At 41.8% G+C, this 16,893-nt stretch overlaps 1 protein-coding gene across 5 annotated transcripts in view; it reads left to right on the top strand.

Annotated features, from left to right (window-relative positions):
• The window catches only part of LOC121270042 (SHC-transforming protein 1-like), a 277,773-nt gene that overhangs the window by 48,956 nt on the left and 211,924 nt on the right, over positions 1-16,893 (top strand). For all 5 annotated transcript variants that reach the window (XM_041175364.1, XM_041175363.1, XM_041175359.1 and 2 more), the window contains one exon: positions 3,705-3,775. In XM_041175364.1, the coding sequence (XP_041031298.1) occupies positions 3,708-3,775 (68 nt within the window). In that variant the 5' untranslated portion in view covers positions 3,705-3,707. The remainder of the gene's footprint in view (positions 1-3,704; positions 3,776-16,893) is intronic.

Raw genomic sequence — 16,893 nt, 5'->3', positions numbered from 1 at the left:
AAACTTGAGTTCACTCTTGTTTCAAATGCAAAGAATATCTTTGTTTAGAGTGTGACAAAGTTCTATCAGCTTTTGAATAAATTCCATGTCCTTTTTTTTTACTCTGCCCCTAGTATAGTGGGAGGAAATAAGATAATTGAATGATCTGAACGGTTGCAGTAGTATTCAGATTGCTCACAGCGACTGAGTCTGGAAATGGCCCATTCAAAAGCATTAGTTGGTTCCCAGAGCTTGTGGCCATGGTTGATTCAACACAAGAGAATGGGCTACTTTAGTAATAATGCAGGCATATCATGTTTAATTCATGATTATATTATCAGGAGGATTTGGTGGTTAATTCTCAATAGAACATGAGAGACCTGAGAAATATGGACAAAGACTGCAATATCACTCCCTCATCGTACAGCTATGAAAGATTCAGCTTGAGAGTCAATTACGCTGTGCATGAAACGTGGAAGGTATAATTCTTGGAAAGAATATTTTATGAAGAATCCCAGCTACTAATAAAAATAATTTTCAATGCCTTACAAAGGGAGTAAGGCACAATCCCCTGATCACTATCATTCATCAGTGCTCTTTCTTTCGCCTTAACTGAGATGATGATATAATTGGGAGATAAGCACAGTATATGCAGCGATCAAACTTATACCCAAATTGGCCTGTGTTGCTATTAGAACAGAGTTTCCCAAACGGTGGGTCATGACCCCCCCCCAATAGGGTAGTGTGACAAGATTTTGGGGTCATGAGCTCCAGAACAGCAATGGCTGCCACAGAGCTTGGACTGAGTGCTAACAGATGCAAGGCCCCTTTAAGCCCTCATGGTTTTTCTATTTGAGCGTATGGCCTAATGGACAGATTTTTGAGACCTGATTGTTGCTGCAAAAAAACATGTGAAAGGGTAAGTATTTTTTTTAACCCTGCAGTTTAAATAGTTCTCATCACACTGAATTTCTACTGGCCCCTAGTTCAGGAGTTAAACTCCCCCCACCACTCCACTCAGGAGCTGAAGCTACCCCCCCACCCAGGGTCATACAAAGTCTGAAGTATTAAAATAGGGTCACACCGGGAAACAGTTTTGGAAGCACTGCATTAGAAATTGATTAATGAATTCCTGGCAGAACGTAGTGCGAATCTTTTGATCTGTAAATGTTTTGAGCCTATTATTTTGGTTGAAGTGCAATCCCTAACCACAGAATTCTCATGGAGCTCAGTACTCCAGCAATTCAATCTGAACATCCAGATTTGGCAGAAAATAGATTCTACCTTAAGGGTATTGCCTATGTTGACACATAACCATGTTGTGTCCTTTCCACAAGATGACCACCCAAAGGACCTTTGCTAGAGGGAGCTGTGAATCACAAGTGCAACTCTTCTGGAACAATAGACTGTTGATACTTGTGTTTTAAGATATAGGGCTGGATTTTTATGTGCCTTTGCTGGGCATGTTTTCAGTCAGGGAATATGTAAAATAGGGCGAGTGCCAAAATTGACAGCCATATTTAAATAACAAGCTCAATTGCCCCTTCACTATTTAACAAGCTCGATTCACCTGATAATATGCTGCCCACGACATAAAACGGTTGAACTGAGCAATCGGGTGGAAGTGGACAGTCTATCTTTTAAGAAAAACCTTTTTAAAAGGGCGGGAAGGAAGGGAGTGTACTCTCTTTGGGGCGGGGTGTGCTTTGTGCATCAGGGACAGCCCCCTTAAGACAGTATCTCCCCCCACTTCCTACCAGCCTGCTCCATAAAGCACACAGCCCCCATCCAAGACCCTGGACTTACCTGGCTCTGGGATCCATGGGCCACCTTCTTGGGCCTGCTTGCAGTCCTGGTAGTGTCCACCAATGAGCTCTTGGTGCTGCCAGGGCTGCTGGAGCTGCCAGCCAATCCAATTTAGGCTATTTAGTCCTCCTGCAGTGCGTAATGGCTGTGGGCCCCACCACCTCCTTAGAGCCTAATTTTCTTATGCTAGAAAACTGATCCCGGGATCAAAAGAACTTGGTAACATTCAAGCAGCAAAACTCTAACCAGACTTTCAATTTCTGGACTGATGGTCACAACCTTTTCAACCCTTGGTGCCACTCCTCATACAATCCCCTTCAGCTAAATGCCTTGGCACTATAATTCACCCCAGGTCTGCTTCTCATCAGGTGATTGGTGGGCTTGGCTGCAGCAAAAATTTCTCTATGGTAGAGCAAACAGTGCAACATTTGGATATTCACACCCTGACAACTTCCTACCTGTAGTCACTGACCTTGACAGAGTTAAGTCCCAGTTGTCGATTACCTTCCAAACTCTGGTGTAGAAACTGGTTATGGCCTTTTTCTGGGTCTACGGTGTGGCACAACCAGGAGACCCAAGGCTGGGTCAAATTGAGTCACTGTTTCTTTTCAATAAATTGGACAAGCTACTGGCCACACCTCCAAAGACAGCTCGCCTGTTTGAAGCAGAGAAATTTTGATCCTCTTGCCTCTCCTACACTGCCACTTGGGTAAGTCCCAAGAGGGGGTGGTGACAATGGGGCGGCCGATCCTAGATTGCGAGCAGCCCGTGTGGAGCCAGGAGGAGTACTCCTGAATCTCCTGGCTCGGCATCAACCTTAAAAATAAATAGATAAACACATTGCCCTCTTTTCAGTGGTGGCTGTATACCAGGCTGCACCCAATCTTGTAAAGCTCCCCCAAGCAGAGTAGGCTTGATACCCCCTCAACTCGGTGTCCAATTTTTACCCCATCTTGTCTTTTTAATGTTACTTTGTTCTTCCTAAAGAGTGTTGAACCTCCTACGTTATGAAAGAGGGTGATTTCTGGGATTCCACCTGGCCTAACTAAGTGGCTTCATGAGAGATAAATCCTTCAACCTTTCAGACTACTGTAGCTTATCAAACTTACTACACTGAAGCTTTAGAATTATAAGTCCAAGTGCTGTTGGATCTAGTCTCGGTCAGAAGAGGTTAATGAACTTCACATGCAAGTAGCTAAGCACCTTATTCTATGGGGACATAAAGAAATAATATGCATGTATATAAAGTTTTTTATGACGCACTTTGAAGTATAGTCACTGCATTTGCTTTATTTACGTTGGCATCACAGACTGATCTCCATTTTCCGCCAACATTTATATGGGTAGAACTAAATTAGTCATGACCTTATGAAATGGTAGTCTTGATGGAAAAACTTATAAATGGAAATAATATAAAGATGGTTTTTGGGGATTTCAAGTGATGGAACTGTGACTATTTCCTTTGGCAGCTTATTCCATTGTATGGAAGAAAGACTGTTGATACACCATTACCTGAATTAGGCTCCCTGCAGTGTATGCTTCACTCCAACTAAGGGCAGACACCAACCTGCTCCTAAATTCTACACACACTGCTTTTTAACCATCTGTTAGGGAGTCCACATCAGTTAAGTGAATTCTATCTCTTTCAGCTTGCCTTCTCCCTTTAGGAGAAGCCTCAACTTTGGCCTTCTTGGAGAGTTCCAGGAACTGGTTAGGAGGCCCAAGTCCTATCACTGTTACAACAACTTGCTGTGTTGCCTATCTTTAATATATATTTTGGTGAATAAGTATCTAAATTTATTTACATGGTTTCTATTTATAAAAAATAAATAAAACAAATTGTGCTCTCATGATTACTTTGTGTTAAGAATTTTGCAGTTTTTTGCTTTCTTGCTGATTGTCATCTTTTATTGTTTCAGTATATGGGCTGTGTCGAAGTATTGCAGTCAATGAGGTCGCTTGACTTCAATACAAGAACCCAAGTCACAAGGTAAGCATCAATGGAATAATGTAATGCTGGAGAAGAGCGATCTGCATTGTTAAAATATGTATCTCAACATATTTTTTCTTATTTTGTTTAATGGTAATTACAAATCAAGAGATTTTGAATGTCATTAGCATTTCAAAAATGTTCTTGGTCTTTTTAGGAAAGCAGGAACATTGGATTAGGTGCTGTGAACATATTTGTGGTTCTGTACGCAGATTTGTGTGTTAGGTTGGGAAAGTGAGATGGTCCAACCCAGGGATTTCTCAATGGATGCTGCCGATGCAATTGGTGAACTAACATTATGCCAGTTAATCACAGAATGAGGCCATTAGGCCCATCATGTCTACATCAGCTCTCTGAATCAGCATTTCATTTAGTGCCAATCTCTTGCCTTCTCCTCGTAACCCAGCACATTGTTTCTCTTCAATTTCCCTCTTGAAGGCCTTGATTTGAACCTGCCTCCACCACACTCCCAGGCAGTGCATTCCAGACCCGAGCCACTCGCTGTGTGAAAAAGTTTTTTCTTATATTGCTTTTGCCAATTACTTTATACCTGTGCCCTCTTGTTCTTAATCCTTTCAAGAGTGGAAACAGTTTTCCTCTTATCGACTCTTACCTGACCTCTCATGATTTTGAATACCGTTATCAAATCTCCTGGCCTTCTCTCCTCTAAGGAAAACAGTCCCAACTTCTCCAATCTAATTTCATAACTGAAGTTTTTCATCCCTGGAACCATTCTTGTAAACCTCTTATGCACTCTCTCCACTGCTTTCACATCTTGTACTCTCTGCCCCTATTAATAAAGCCTAGGATACTGTATGCTTTATTAACTGCTCTCTCAACCTGTTCTGCCACCTTTAATGACCTATGCATATGTATACCTAGGTCCGTCTGCTCGTGCATCACCTTTAGAATGGTACCCTTTATGTTATACTGTCTTTGCATTTTGTTAGGAAGAACATGGATTGTTTCTCCACATTGAACTTCTTATGTATGGTTAGTGATTTTGTTATTGCATCAATCTGATCCACTGACTAGGAAATGCATAACTGTAAAATTTGGGCAGCGAATCATAGAATAGTTATGGCACAGGGGAAGGCCATTTGGCCCATCATTTCTGTGGGTTTGCTGCAAGAACAACTCGGCTGGCCCCACTCAAAGTAACCCAAGAGAAAAACCAACAGCTGTATGTGTGAAATCTCTAACCGTTCCTTAAGCTTTGATCAGAATAAGGTTGCTGACCAATAAGAAGTTTTACTTCACAATTGCCTAAAATGTACTTTCTCAAGCAAAATGGGCTGGATTTTATGCTCCCCCACTGGCGGGTTTGAAGGTAGGGGGGGCACGTAAAAATCCAGTGGTTGGCTTTCTCTCCGCCTGGCCCCAAACTATCTGAAATTTTACAGGGGGCAGGGGAGGTGTCAGGCAGTCCAATTAATAGCCACTTAAAGGGCTCATCTGTCCACCACTGGTATTTTACCATGTGGGAAGCCCAGCAGCTATAGCTGTGCGGGCTGGTGTTGGGCAAGTGTTTCTCGTGCTCCAGCTGGCGCTGCTGGGACTATGGAGCTGCCAGCCAATCGGATTGGCCAGCAGCTCCTCTGTACAGGCGGGTCTTCCTCCTGAGATAGGGGCAGAAGCCTTGTCTTAAAGCAATTGATGCTGCCCCATGTTAAATTGCTGTGAGGCAGTTTTCCCACTGACATTTTAGCTGAGGAAGCCAGACCAGGGCGCCCCTAATTCAACCCAATGTTTCCATGGCAACCTGTTAATTTACAGGCAAATCATAATGAAGCATATTAAAATACTATTTTTAATGAGCACAAATTTGACCAGCACATTTTACAAAGGTGCTTTTTGCACACAGTGCAACGGTAATATATTTTTTGTGGTTAAACTTTAGCATTTACCATTGTGTGCACAAGATACTGGTTGATAAATTTAATACTTCTTAACCTCGTCAGCCCCCAAGGCTTTTGTTTCGCTGACTGTTTTAGCCCTCTTCTCATTAAATTTTCAGCCCAGTTAAACATAAAATGGACAGCCCAGACCAGTGGAAATTCTGTGCTGTATCCAAACTTTCTTCCTGGCACAAAATGAGCATAGATTTTATCAGCATGTGGAAGATTTCCCCCTCCCCCATAACTTACAATGTGCTACTCCGGAAAGAGAGTGATTTACTTTGTTGTAGGTGAAAAATCTTGTTGCTGGGAGATGTAAAACAAATTAACTGGCTTCCTTAATATGACAGTGGATCAAACAGTACTGTGCAGTCACAATAATTCAGTGGAAATTGCATTTGGCCAATTTCCGGTTTAAAATTTTATACAGATCTTGGCAGGACCTTAGTTGCTCAGATTTAATTTGTTTCCTAAGGAAGTTATTGTTTCTGACAATTTTTTGTGGTCAAGTCATTCCAAGTATTTTGACAGTATATTTGTCAAAGACTGTTTATAAAATCACTGTTAATCTAAATATTGTGGGGGTCAGGTAGCTCAGTTGGTTAGATAGGTAGAGTGGGATGCAGAACGATGGCAACAGCGCGGGTTCAGCTCCTGAACCAGCTGTGGTGGTTTATGGAGGTGGGCCCAGAAGCAGCCAGGGAAGGGGGCTGCTAACCACGATTGGCCGCTGACTGCGATTTCACACTGGCTGGCCAATTAAAGGATCAGCGCTGCTGGGGGTGGGGGCGGGAAGGGGGCGAGCGCTGAAGTCTGCGCTGGTGCGGGGGGACCGCGCAGTGAAAGCTCCCTGAAGGCAGAGAGCTGCCTCAGGGAGCTGAAGAAAGTCAATCAATAAAGATTTGAAACTGCAGAAAAAATGTCCATACATCAGATGCGCTCACATGAAAACTTAGATGATAATTTTTTCAGAGCATTTTAATCCTTTTTTTTAAATTAATCACGGAAACCTCACCCTGTCCTTTCCTCAAAAATGCAAAGGCTACCTGGCCGATTCGCCCACCCACTGACCATAATGTTGGACGGGCAGTGAAAAATCAGCGTCAATTGCCTTTTTAATGGCCTTAACAGGCCTCATAATTGTCAGTGGGTGCACTGCTGACCTTCGTGTGGCCCGCTGATCGAAATATCACATGAGTGTGCGATGATGTTAGGACGCTCGCCCAACGTCATCACGCACTATTTCACACTCGAGTGTGCACCTGCATGCTGAGTGCAAAATTCTGTCCATGGTTTTGGGATGATATATTAGCATTGATAGAAGGTTGGCTAACTAACAGGAATAGGAGATTGGGATAAATGGATCATTTTCAGGTTGGCAGACTGTAACTAATGGAATGCCACAAGAATCAGTGCCGGGGCCTCAACTAATTACAATCTAGATTAATGACTTGGATCAATGGACAGACTCTATTGTAGCCAAATTTGCTGATGATACAAAGATGGGTAGGAATGCAAATTTTGAGGAGGATACAAAAAGTCTGCAAAGAGATGTAGGTTAAGTGAATGGGCAAAAAAATTGGCAGATAGAGTATAATGTGGGAAAATGTGAACTTGTCCACTTTGGAAGGAAGAATAGAAACGCAGTTTATTAATTCAATGGAGAGATACTGCAGTACAGGAGGATCTAGGTGTTCTTGTACATGAATCACAAAACGTTAGCATTCAGATGCAGCAAGTGATTAGGAAGGCAAATACCATGTTGACCTTTATTGCAAGGGGGACGGAGTATAAAAGTAGGGAAGTTTTGTGACAGCTGTATAGGGCATTAGTGAGACCACACCTGGAGTACAGTGTACAGTTTTAGTCTCCTTACTTAAAGAGGGTGCAATTGCTTTGGAAACAGTTCGGAGAGGGTTCAATTGGCTGATTTTGAAGGGGATGTCTTATGAGGAAAGTTTGAGCATGTTGGACCTATGCTCATTGGAGTTTAGAAGAATGAGACGTAACCTCATTGAAACAGATAAGATTCTGAGGGGGCTTGACAGGGTAGATGCTGGGAGGATGTTTCCTATTATGGGGGAATTTAGGACTAGGGATCACAGTTTAAAAACAAGTGGTCTTCAAATTAAGACCAAGATAAGGAGGAGCTTCCTCTCAAAGGGTTATCAGTCATTGGAATTCTCTTTCACATAGAGTAATGGTGGCTGGGTCATTGTCTAGCTCAAATATATTTAGATTTTTGATCAAGGGAGTTGAGGGTTATGGGGGACGGGCAGGAAGTGGACTTGAGGCCACAATCTGATCAGCCGTGATCTTATTGAATTGTGGAGCAGGCTTGTTGAGCTGAAAGGCCTACTCTGCTCCTATTCCTTATGATCTTAGAGTCACTCTGCTCTAGGTCTCATTACGGCCTTGGTCCAAACATGGACAAAAGAGCTGAATTCCAGAGATGAGGTGAGAGTGGCTGCCCATGGCATCAAGGCAGCATCTGACTGTGTGGCATCAGAGAGCCCAAGCAAAAAAGTCAATGTGAATGGGGGTGGGGAGGGGGAACTCTCTCTACTGATTGAAGTCATACTAATCACAAAATAGTTGTGGTGGATGGAGGCCAATCATCTGCCCCAGGACATCACTGCAGGAGTTCTTCAGGGTAATGTCCTAGAGCATCTTCAGATGCATCATCAATGACCTCCTGTCCATCATAAGGCCAGAAGTGGGGCTGTTTGCTGATGGTTGAACAGTGTTCAGTACCATTTGGAGTGCAACTCCAATAACACTCAAGAAGCACAACACCACCCAGGACAAAGCAGCCCGCTTGATTGGCACCCCATCCACCACCTTAAACATTTACTTCCTCCACCAGTGATGCACAGTGGTAGCAGTGTACAAGATGTACTGCAGCAACTCACCAAAGCTCTTTTGGCAGCACCTTCCAAATCTGGTATCTACCACCTTGAAGAACAAGGACAGCAGATGCTTGGGAGCACCGCCACTTGAAAGTTCCCCTCCGTGTCTCACACCATCCTGACTTGGAACAATATCGCTGTTCCTTCACTGTGTCAAAATTCTGGAACTCCCTCCTTAACAGCAATTAAGGATAGGCAATAAATGCTGGCATTACCAGCAATGCCCATATCTCATGGACAAATAACCAAAAAGGAAGACGTTTCCATTTGTGGGAAGTTGATAAATATAAGAGAGTTGCTAGTAAATTCAACCAGGAATTGAAGAGAAAGTGGTCAGAATGTGGAGTTCATTACCACATAATCTAGTTAAGGCAAATAGCATGAATGCATTTAAGGAAAAGTTGGATCAACGTGTAAGGGAGAAAGGATAGAAGGTCATGCTGATAGGGTTAGGATTAAATGAAGAGGGGTGGAGTATAAACACCAGCATGGACCAGTTGGGCCAAATGGCCTGTTTTTGTGCTGGCCGTACTGTGTTATTTGTTAGCAATCACCAGAATGTTCATATTCTATTTAAGTGTGCATGTTGACCTCCCACACTGTTGATTGTGTTTGAGGAGAATTTTTTAAATGCCAGTTTTTTTTTACATTTTTACACATCTTTAGGTTGTACAGTTTTTTTAATGTACTTTGATCTTGAGGCAGGGCGAAATGTTGTGAATCTCACTGGACACCACCTTCATGCACATCTAATTAAAGAAACACAAAATCTCGAAATACACAAAACTTCTATGATTTTGGGATCAGCTAGTCTTCCAGTCTGGGCGAAATATCTGAAAATGAACTTATTTATTGACTTGTTTATTGCTCTGTTGTTTTCTTTAGTCAATATCCCTACTCCCACTGTTGCAAAACTAATTGTAAATTTCAAGTGCAGTTTTGATCCCTAGCCTGTGTAAGCTAACCATCCTTAAAAACTATGGTGGTAGCAAATGGATGAGCTTAACTGAGCACCGTACCCCTGGATCAAAATTAAGGTGGGGGGAAATCAACCAGGATTCCTGATCACTATTCATTGATCTTGCCAGGTGACCATTTGTGATCAACACTTTTGTCCAGGTCCACTCTCCTTGCCTAGAACATTTGGATGAGATATTGGTGGCTGTAAGTTTAGTTTAGTAAAGTTTAAGTTGGTTCGTTCATGAAGGGAAAGTATTAGGAACTTTTAAATTTTATTTTGTATGCGCTATTGTAACTAGAATTTTATCAGACACTCTAGAAAATCTGTTCTACAGTTGACATTCAGATGGTGAAAATCCTTTTTCTGCAATAAATCTTTTGTCCCTTTTTATGGTACAGAAATTTGAAATGGCAGAGGAAGCAGTGTTCCACTTTTGTTGAGTTTGGCATCAAGCTGTTAGCATACAATGCTTGCCATAGAATCTGGCTTTGCCTTACAAATGAGGCCAGGATTCGAGTGAAGGACTGTTCTTCATTATTCCATGTCTTCAGATTGTGCTGCATTGAGATTGTCACTCTGGTAAAGGATGGCTGATTTATTTTCCTATTTTGCTTAAAAAGTGTCCATTTCACAAAACTATAGCTTTTTAATATTCCTAACATTGCTATTCTAAGAATTGTTACAACCATATACTTTGCATATTACCTTAGATGTTTTGTTTCAGAAATAATGAATGAAGTCCCTAGCTGTAGTATCTTCATTCCAGTGACATAACCAGCCACCAGATTTATGGGCTGTTTGTTATCTTTATGGGGAATATAACTTCCTTCTGTGCCAAGTATAGCAAAGTAGCAAATGTATCTTAAGTATATTTCCAATTTTATAACAGCCAATACGCAGAGGATCTGGAAAAACTCAGCAGGGCTGGCAGCATCTGCGGAGAGAGAAACCAAGTTTATTGGACTTGAAATGTTAACACTGTTTCTCTCTCCACAGATGCTGCCAGAGCTGCTGAGTTTTTCTAGCATTTTGGATGCTAGAGATCTGAAATAAAAGCTCAGGGGGCAGAATTTTGCCCTTGGCATGCCAGATCGGCGTGGGCGATCGGGAAGCAGACCGCCAAGTGCGATCAACATCGCACTGCGATTTCCCGCTACTGGGCCAATTAAGACCTACCCAGAGTGATACTTGAGCGGCAGCACTGAGTGCCACCTGTGTGGGGTGGGGGGGGGGGGTGGGGGAGGGTGCGGTGGGAGCAGGCCAAGTGTGAACTTTGCACATACGCATGACAGGGTGCTGATTAATCTCCAAAGCTTGGAGCTGCCTCGAGATGAAGAATGTATTGAATAAATTATTAAATGACAGAAAAATTTAATGTGACATGAGCAGGGCCGTGATTTTAATTACAAATGAAATAAAAACTTTAAAATTTTTATTTGCTTTTGGAAACCTCATCTCGCCCGTGGATGAGGTTTCCAAAAAAAATGCAAAGGGCCGCTTGGCCTTCTTGCCTGCACGTCAACCATTAGGTTGAATGGGCAGTGAAAAATTCAGCACCATTGATAACTTAATGGCCTTAATAGGTTCTGGAGTGTGCCTGCCGACCAAACTGTCGCGCGACTGCGCGTTGACATCAGCACGCTCGGCCAAGGTCATCGCGCATCATTACACGCTCGGTTGGGTCAGGTGTGCTCCCACCTGCCAAGCTAAAAATTCTGGCCCGTGTTTCACTTTTATTACACAGAGGATCTTCCTCAATCTATGTTTGAAATTGGGTTTTCATAATGTGCATTGGAAAATAATATATTTGGTATTAAAATAATTTTTCATGTATCTTTTGCCGAATTGTTTTTTTTTTTCTTATTAAGGCAGTGACTCTGAAAAGTGCAGAAGAATCATTTTTAAAGTTTTTTGCAGCTTGGCGTAAAGGGTTGAAAGGATTAGTTTTAGAGCCCATCATTTGCAGGAATACAATCCAGCACTTCATTATTATACAATGATTTCATGGATTAGACTTAAGGAAATTGCTGGAAACCTTGTCCAAAAAAAAAAGGCGAAATTGGCAACGGGTTTGTTGTTGAGATATGATCTCAAAACAGGATTTAACTATCATCTGGGGTGGCAAACAAAAGGGCAGTTGTCCTGCCTGATCCAATGCTGGACAACGCTTGGCTTCAGTTTGAGATTCACGTGGGTTCAGCCAGATGTGCTGCCCTATATGTACTGGCGAGGCCTGACACATTTCTAGCAGTACGTACAGATAGCCAGCTGACTAAAGTACGTTCCTAAAAATTAAATTCTAGTCACAATGGGGTGTGTTATGCATGTTCGTTTCATGTCATGTGGTACATACTATCCGCTCTTTGACGGAAGGGGACGTTAGAAAATAATTATAGAATGTGATTGGGAGGCTGATCAACCTTCAAACCTGTCATGCGTCTAACTGAAGGAAATTCAATTTATATTCATACATGATTACAATTACATCGCATTATAATTAATGAAGTGAGTCATTCCCAACCTACAAGCTGTTGAAAATGTAATCTGAAGAAAAAATGTACTGTTCTCCTTACTTAATATATCCCAAAATCATATTTTTCTTTTATCTGTGTTTTTTCTTTAGAACTGCCCCATTTTAGTTGAGACCAGTGGCCTCAATGTGACTTTTGACTCCCTAATCCTTTCATGTATTGTGATGAAAAGTTTAAAGTGGTTGTTAACGCCTGAATACCTATTGTCTAAGTTAATGATACTGATTTAGTTTGCATTTATTAATGGAATATTTAATAACTATTTCTATTTATTTCAATCAACAATAAGCTACTCTGGAACCTGAACCCATCACAAAGTGAACCAATTGAATCACTCTGATTTCTTTACATTGTTTGCAATAGTCCTTTCCAATTGGTCACTTGGGTCAGCATATGCAGCTTTAAATAATGGGCCTGAATTTCTGAGAACTTCGCGAAATTAGCAAAATTCCCCCACCCCACCCAGAGGAACAGCATGAATAGCCATTTATCCCATTCTCTAGAGATTCTGCCAATCTCCCCCTGATCTTTACAGTGGGCATTCGGAGCAATCATCATGAAAAATTAAGGACCAAAATTCATAGCACAAGAAAACAGTTTCTTTAAACATGTCACAATTCTGGGGAAAAAAATCAGAAATTTAGTTACTCACTACTATAAATGTTGCCTGCACAAGATTACCCCTTTGTCTAGGGGATGTAGGGTTTGAGTCTGCAAATTGGAAATTTCAATGGACCCTTGGATGTTGTGGATTTCCGTTGATTAATTCTGTGCGAGCGATGAAAAGGGGGAGTAGTAGTTCTCACTTTGCTCCAGAATGCACCATGGCAACCAGGTGAACGTTAATCATTGACAACAGAAGCTGCATTTCAAAAAAACTCACAAAGGAAGGGATTCAGTTATTTCAGTTTTATAGTTTGCATAATCAAATGAAGATTCTAAGTTAGTGGTGTTATTTGGTAGCAATGTTTTAGGTGTTGCTGGGGGAGGAATTGATGTTTGAATTGGGGCCAGAAGGAGATGGTTGAGAGATTTTTATGCTAAGATTGGACATTGAAGCTGGGGTTGGTTAGTCAGTCAAAGGTTAGTCATAACAAGATTCAGCAGTGGAAAAAGCCTTCTGGTGCTGGGCTACCTACCACAGTTGACTGCAGAGAAAAATGACCTTTTATAATAATTGTATAAATAGCCAAGAAAAAGGAGGAGCTATCAAGGGAGGAGAAGAGCCAGCAAATAATATTTACATCGTAAGCAAATGTAGAAAACTCACCTAAGGAATGGGAGAGGAAAAGTTTGTAATGTAAAGAAGTGTGAATACGAGGTGCCTGTGGGATGTAGTAGACAACATGCTGGCCCCTTCAAGTTTCTGTAAAGTGGAGGGCAAACATTATACATAATGAGCCCTGTACCTTTCCATATCTGTAAAGTGTCACTCATGAATTGTTGCTTAATTACATTTGCTGTATATTAAAAATGGCAGAACTACTATTGTTTGAGCTGCAGTAGGACCACATTTAACATCAGAAACCATGCTCAAGGTGCAGAACTACTCCCAACAAAGCCAAAAGAAGATTTAATACAAATTTATACCAGTGCATCTCTGGTGGCATGAATAAAAATTGAATTGTCAAGAACAGCAATAAATTGGTAAATCTGAGCCCCTCAAACCCCCTACTTAGCCAGATGACCTCCCCCCACCCCTCCGGCACCCCTACCAGCCAGTTACAAGATAAAGATAAATGAGGACATAGCATAAGAAATAGGAGCAGGAGTAGGCCATTTGGCCCCTCGAGCCTGCCCTGCCATTCAATAAGATCATGGCTGATCTGCCCCAGGCCTCAACTCCTCTTTCGTGCCGGTTTCTCATAGCCCTCAACTCCCCGATGGTTCAAAAATCTATCTACCTCCCCTTTAAATACTTTCAGTGATCTAGCCTCCACAGCTCTCTGGGGTGGAGAATTCCAGACATTCTCTGCCATCTGAGAGAAGCAATTCCTTCGCATCTCAGTTTTAAATGAGTGTTCCCTTATTCTGTAACTATGTCCCCTCATTCGAGATTCCACCACTGGTGGAAACATCTTCTCAACATCTACTCTGTCAAGCCCCCTCAGAATCTTGTATGTTTCAATAAGATCACCCTTCATTCGTCTAAACTCTAATGAATAAAGGCCTAACCTGTTTAGCTGTTCTTAATAAGACAACCCCTTCATCCCAGAATCAGCCTAGTGAATCTCTTTTGAACTGCCTCCAATGCCAGTATGTCCTTTCTTAAATATAGGGACCAAAACTGTACAGTGCTCCAGGTACAGCCTCACCAACACCCTGTACAGTTGTAACAAGACTTCCCTATTTTTAAACTCCAACCCCCTAGCAATACAGGTCAAAATTCCATTTGCTTTCTTAATTACTTGCTGTACCTGCATGCTAACTTTTTGTGTTTCATGCACAAGAACACCCAGATCCCTCTGTGCTGCACTTTTTTGGAGTCTCTCTCCACTTAAATAATAGTCTGCCTTTTGATTCTTCCTACCCAAGTGTGTGACCTCACAGTTTCCTACATTAAACCCCATCTGCCAAGTTTTTGCCCACACACTCAACCTGTCTATATCGCCTTGCACATTCCTTATGTCCTCATCACAACATGCCCTCCCACCTATTTTTGTATCGTCAGCAAATTTGGATACATTACACTCTGTCCCCTCCTCCAAGTCATTAATATAGATAGTAAATAATTGAGGCCCTAGGACTGATCATTGTGGCACTCCACTAGTTACATCTTTCCATCCTGATAAAGACCTATTATTCTCAACTCTCTGTGTTCTGTGTGTTAACCAATCCTCAGTCCATGCTAATACATTACCCCCAATACCGTGAGCTCCTATTATTGGCTGTGCAATAATGTTTTATGTGGCACTTTTATCGAATGCCTTCTGGAAACAAAACCATGTTGACTCTGTTTGATTGTGTTAAGCTTTTCTAAATGTCCTGCTATTTCTTCCTTAATAACGGACTCTGGCATTTTCCCAGTGACATGTTAGGCTGACTGGCCTATGGTTTCCTGCTTTTTGTCTCCCTCCCTTCTTGAACAGGGGCATCACATTAGCTGTTTTCCAATCCGCAGGGACCCTCCCAGAATCCAGTGAGTTCTGGAATATTTTGACCAATGCCTCTACCATCCCTGCAGCCGCTTCCCTTAAAACCCTTGGGTTCAGGCCATCAGGTCCTGGCGACTTGTCTGCCTTCAGACCCATTACTTTATCCCTCGTGATGGAGACTGTTACAAGATCTTTCCTCCCATTAGCTCCTTGTTTATCTGATATCTTTGGGATGTTTATAGTGTTCTCCAGCGTGAAGACCAATGCAAAATATTGGTTTAAATTATCTGCCTGATCCCCGTTATCAATTCTCCAGTTGCATCCCTCCAAGGGTCCAACGCTCAGTTTTGCCACTCTTTCTTTTTATGTACCCATAGAAGCTCTTGCTGTTTGTTTTTATACTTCTTGCCAATTTACTTTCATAATCAATTTTCTCCCTCTTTATTAGCTTTTTAGTCATCCGCTGCTGGTTCCTAAAAAAAAAAAAATTCCCAATCCTCTGGCCTATCACTAGTTTTCACCGCTTTGTATGCCTTAGTTTTTGATTGGATACTCTCCTTGACCGCCTTTGTTAACCACGGGTGGTTCATCCTTCTCATCAAGTCCTTCTTTTTGACTGGGATAAATTTTTGCTGAGGGTTATGAAATATCTGCTTAAGTGTCTGCCACTGCTCATCCACCAACCTTCCCCTTAGTCTATTTTCCCAGCCCGCTTTAGACAACTCTTTTCTCATACCTCTGTAATTGCCCTTATTTAAGTTGAGGACAGTGGTTTGAGACCTGAATTGCTCACCCTCAAACTGAATTTGAAATTCCACCATGTTGGGATTGCTACCCCCTAGACGATCCTTAACTATGATTTCTCTTATTAATCCCACCTCATTACACATTACTAGATCTAAAATAGCCTGTCTCCGGGTAGGTTCTGCAACATGTCACTCTAAGAAACAACCCTGATGCACTCTACAAATTTGTCTTCCATTTTACCCCTGCCAATCTGATTTATCCAGTCAATATGCACATTAAAATCACCAATGACAATTGTAGCGCCCTTATTACATGCCTCCATTATTTTCCAATTTATACTTAGTCTTACAGTGAGGAAACTCTTGGGGGTCAAAGATGACTCCCACCTATGACTTCTTTCACTTGCTATTCCTTACTTCCACCCAAACTGATTCCACATCATGATCTATTGCACCTATATCACTACTCACCATCGCACTAATACCTTCCTTTATTAACAAAGCTACCCCACCTCCTTTTCCTTTTTGCCTATTTTTCCAGAGTATCGAATACCCTTGAATATTGAGTTCCCAGTCTTGGTCACCCTGCAACCACATCTCTGTAATAGCTATCAAGTCATATTCATTTATTTCTGTGTGCCGTCAACTCCTCTATCTTGTTACAAATGCTGTGTGCATTGAGATAAAGAGCCTTAAGCTTTGACTTTTTACCATTATTGCTCGTTCTTGTTCTGATTTCTGCTGCACTCTTCTGCTTATATTTTCTGTTCCTTCCTGTCACACTTTGATTATCGTTCACCTCTTCACTACCCTGCACCTCTGCTCTCTCGTTTCTTTTTGATTTTTAAACTTCCCTTCAATTAACCCCCCCCCCCAACTAAATAGTTAAAAGTCTTATCAACAACCCTAGTTATATGAATCACCAGGACACTGGTCCCAGCATGATTCAAATGAAGAGCTCTCTCCTTCCCTGGTACT

Source organism: Carcharodon carcharias, chromosome 26, assembly GCF_017639515.1.
Source record: "Carcharodon carcharias isolate sCarCar2 chromosome 26, sCarCar2.pri, whole genome shotgun sequence".
In the NCBI taxonomy this organism is placed as follows: domain Eukaryota; kingdom Metazoa; phylum Chordata; class Chondrichthyes; order Lamniformes; family Lamnidae; genus Carcharodon; species Carcharodon carcharias.
The sequence above is the reverse complement of the archived record's forward strand: the minus strand, read 5'-3'. Positions and strand labels throughout refer to the sequence as shown.